Source organism: Gossypium hirsutum, chromosome D08 (assembly GCF_007990345.1).
Source record: "Gossypium hirsutum isolate 1008001.06 chromosome D08, Gossypium_hirsutum_v2.1, whole genome shotgun sequence".
Classification (NCBI taxonomy): domain Eukaryota; kingdom Viridiplantae; phylum Streptophyta; class Magnoliopsida; order Malvales; family Malvaceae; genus Gossypium; species Gossypium hirsutum.
Window position 1 is genome coordinate 10,709,592 of NC_053444.1, and position 2,561 is coordinate 10,712,152.

Consider the following 2,561-nt stretch of genomic DNA (forward strand, 5'->3'; position numbering starts at 1 on the left):
TACATAGAAATCAAATAATAATAATAAAAGTTAACTGTAAGAATCTTGAATCTCAAATTTCAATGATTTGAAACGATGAATGCCTTGGAGACTATCATTAGACGTTGAAGTAGGAGAAGTAGTAATAGTGTTAGAGAAGAGCCATAAATTTCACGTTAGCTATGTACTAGAGTCTGTAAATACTCACAATCATTTTAATTTATGATACGTTTATACGAACAAAATTGTGAGACGCAATGAATCGAAATACACAATATGTTATAAGTTAGTAAGTACCATAACACATGGCAAGCACCAACTAGCTAACCTAGCATGGGTGCATGCATAAGCCAGCAGGCGTGTGCTTCCAACAGCGCCAACCTCCCCCACTAAAACTCATAAGCAAGTCAAACCGAGCCAGCAACTGGATTTCTAAGGTGCATTCCAACTGTACGGGCACTAATCAAGTACATGAATTTCAGTTTCAATGATTTGTTTTTGTTAAAAGAAATGTTTTTTACTGATCTACCACTTGCATTGCCAAAATGTAAAATCAAACCTGCAGCTTCGGATATAATAAGTCATCTCTCTATATGTATCAGAAAAAGAAAATTGGTATCTAAACTGATAAGACACCAAAAAGATAAAACCAAAAATGCTTTCATATCATTAAATGACAGAGGCCATGAAATCTAAGTATCTATTTCTTTTTCACCAAAAGTGACTTCCATTAAGTAGCATATCTTCATTATTTTAAGTTTATTAACATTGAGATCTGTGGCTTTACTAGTTATTCCTGGGTCAGATATGATTTTACAGCATTATACCACAAGGAACTCAATGGCAGGACTAGTACTGAGCAGTGCTCCTGAGCTGATATTACATAGAAATTGTGCTACTATCTCTGTACTTGGATCAGCTACAAGCTCTTCCCACGCCTCATCAGCTCCTTTTCCACGCCTGAGGAACACTTCGGTGGCGTCGAGCCTGTGTATCGTCCAATTCTTCTTGTTCCTCAACCGCTGAATCTTGTCGAATTGACGACAAGCTAATCTGCAAGTGTTTCTTTTGATTTCTTGGATTGCTTCTTGCAGCAGTTTAGCACGTTGTCTTTTGTCTAAAAACGGTTCGGCTCGGAAGTACCGGTCAAATTCGGGGACTCCGATAGCTTTCCTAATCCCCTTTGAATAATTTGCATTGTAATCAAAGAAGCTTCTTGCCTCATCAACCATCCCATTTTCAACCATCTTATCTACTCTCTCTGATACATATTGATGTAATACTGGCATTGCCACATCTACCCAAAGGAAACAACATTCGTATTTCGACCGAAATCTAGACCGTTCGTCATCGACCAAAGCCTCAATGTATGAATTCGAGCCGCCGGCTATGATCGGAAGCTGGCTGCGGGACACGATCGAAGCTGTGGCACGCGAAGCCATGTCCACGAAATTCGTCACTGTAAAATCTATGTTGGGACTTATTACACCTAACAAATGGTGCGGAATCCCACTCCGTTCTTCCTCACTGATCTTGTTGGTAACTATGTCAAGCCCTTCGTGGACTTGTATCTTATCCGAATTTATAATTTCTGCTGGGAATCGGGTTGCGAGATCAATGGAGAGCCTCGATTTTCCTGTTCCGGTTGCTCCCATTAGGATCACAACCTTTTCTTTATGTCTCCTAGGACTAAAGAAGTCCGATTTCAGCACCCCAGAACTTATGTCCAGTAAAGACACCATTTCTTTGCACATTGACATTGAAACTGTCATCATCATTAACCTGTAAAGAAAAAAACAGCAACCTTTTAAGTAAAACTAATCTTTTCATTACAATTTACATTAATCATTGTTGCCTTGGGAAATCATACCTTTCTAGTCCAAAGAATGATCAAGCAAAGATTTGTGCTCGGTATGAGAGAATTATAGAGCTCGGAAACCCACGGACAGTTCGAAGTTTGATTGACTATGTAAAGAAAAACAATCCAAAAGAGTGAAGAAAGAAAGTAGGCTAAGAGAATGATAATTTTTATCTTGCAAGTTCAAACAAGTGCACGACTCGCAAAAATTTATAGGCAATGGCAAGGGGGGGGTGTCAACTTGTACTCTCTTTTTTTGTGATTGTGTTCGTGATTTGATCATTTCGCCAAGTATATAGAGTTAATAGGGGCGAAAATTTTAAATTTAAACCCATTTATTTGACGTAACTTATAACAATAGTTCACAAGAATACCAAAGTGAAAAAGTCTTATCGAAGCATGTGATTTACAAATTGGTCTAAACCTATGCTTGTACTATACGATTGATTGTTTTTATACTCGTTGGTTTTCAACATTTGAAAAATCTATTGAATGAATTATGAAAGTTTTTGCATATAGGATGTTTCTAACATTTGACCCAAGTAGGTGAAATAATGGTTTTGGTCCTTCTATTATGTTCAAATTTGAGATTTAGTATTGAATGTTGAGTTGTTAGTTAATTGTGTCGAAAGTAATACAAGAATCTATTACGTAATATGAGACCTCTTCCTATGTCGATAGGACCTTGTCAAAAAAGTAATTCACTATAAATCAATTGCATAAG

At 37.3% G+C, this 2,561-nt stretch overlaps 1 protein-coding gene across 1 annotated transcript; it reads right to left on the reverse strand.

Moving 5' to 3' along the window:
* Positions 1-623: 623 nt before the first annotated feature.
* LOC107918667 (adenylate isopentenyltransferase 3, chloroplastic) lies at positions 624-2,078 on the reverse strand. The gene is made up of 2 exons (XM_016848255.2): positions 1,850-2,078; positions 624-1,761 (listed from the first exon to the last, which is right to left on the reverse strand). The coding sequence occupies exon 2, from the start codon at positions 1,755-1,757 to the stop codon at positions 801-803; it is 957 nt and encodes a 318-aa protein (XP_016703744.1). The 5' UTR covers positions 1,758-1,761; positions 1,850-2,078; the 3' UTR covers positions 624-800.
* Between the last annotated feature and the right edge of the window lie 483 nt (positions 2,079-2,561).

Bases quoted from the DNA above. Each gene is read 5' to 3' on its own strand.
- LOC107918667 (XM_016848255.2), bottom strand. From the start codon at position 1,757: ATGATGATGACAGTTTCAATGTCAATGTGCAAAGAAATGGTGTCTTTA.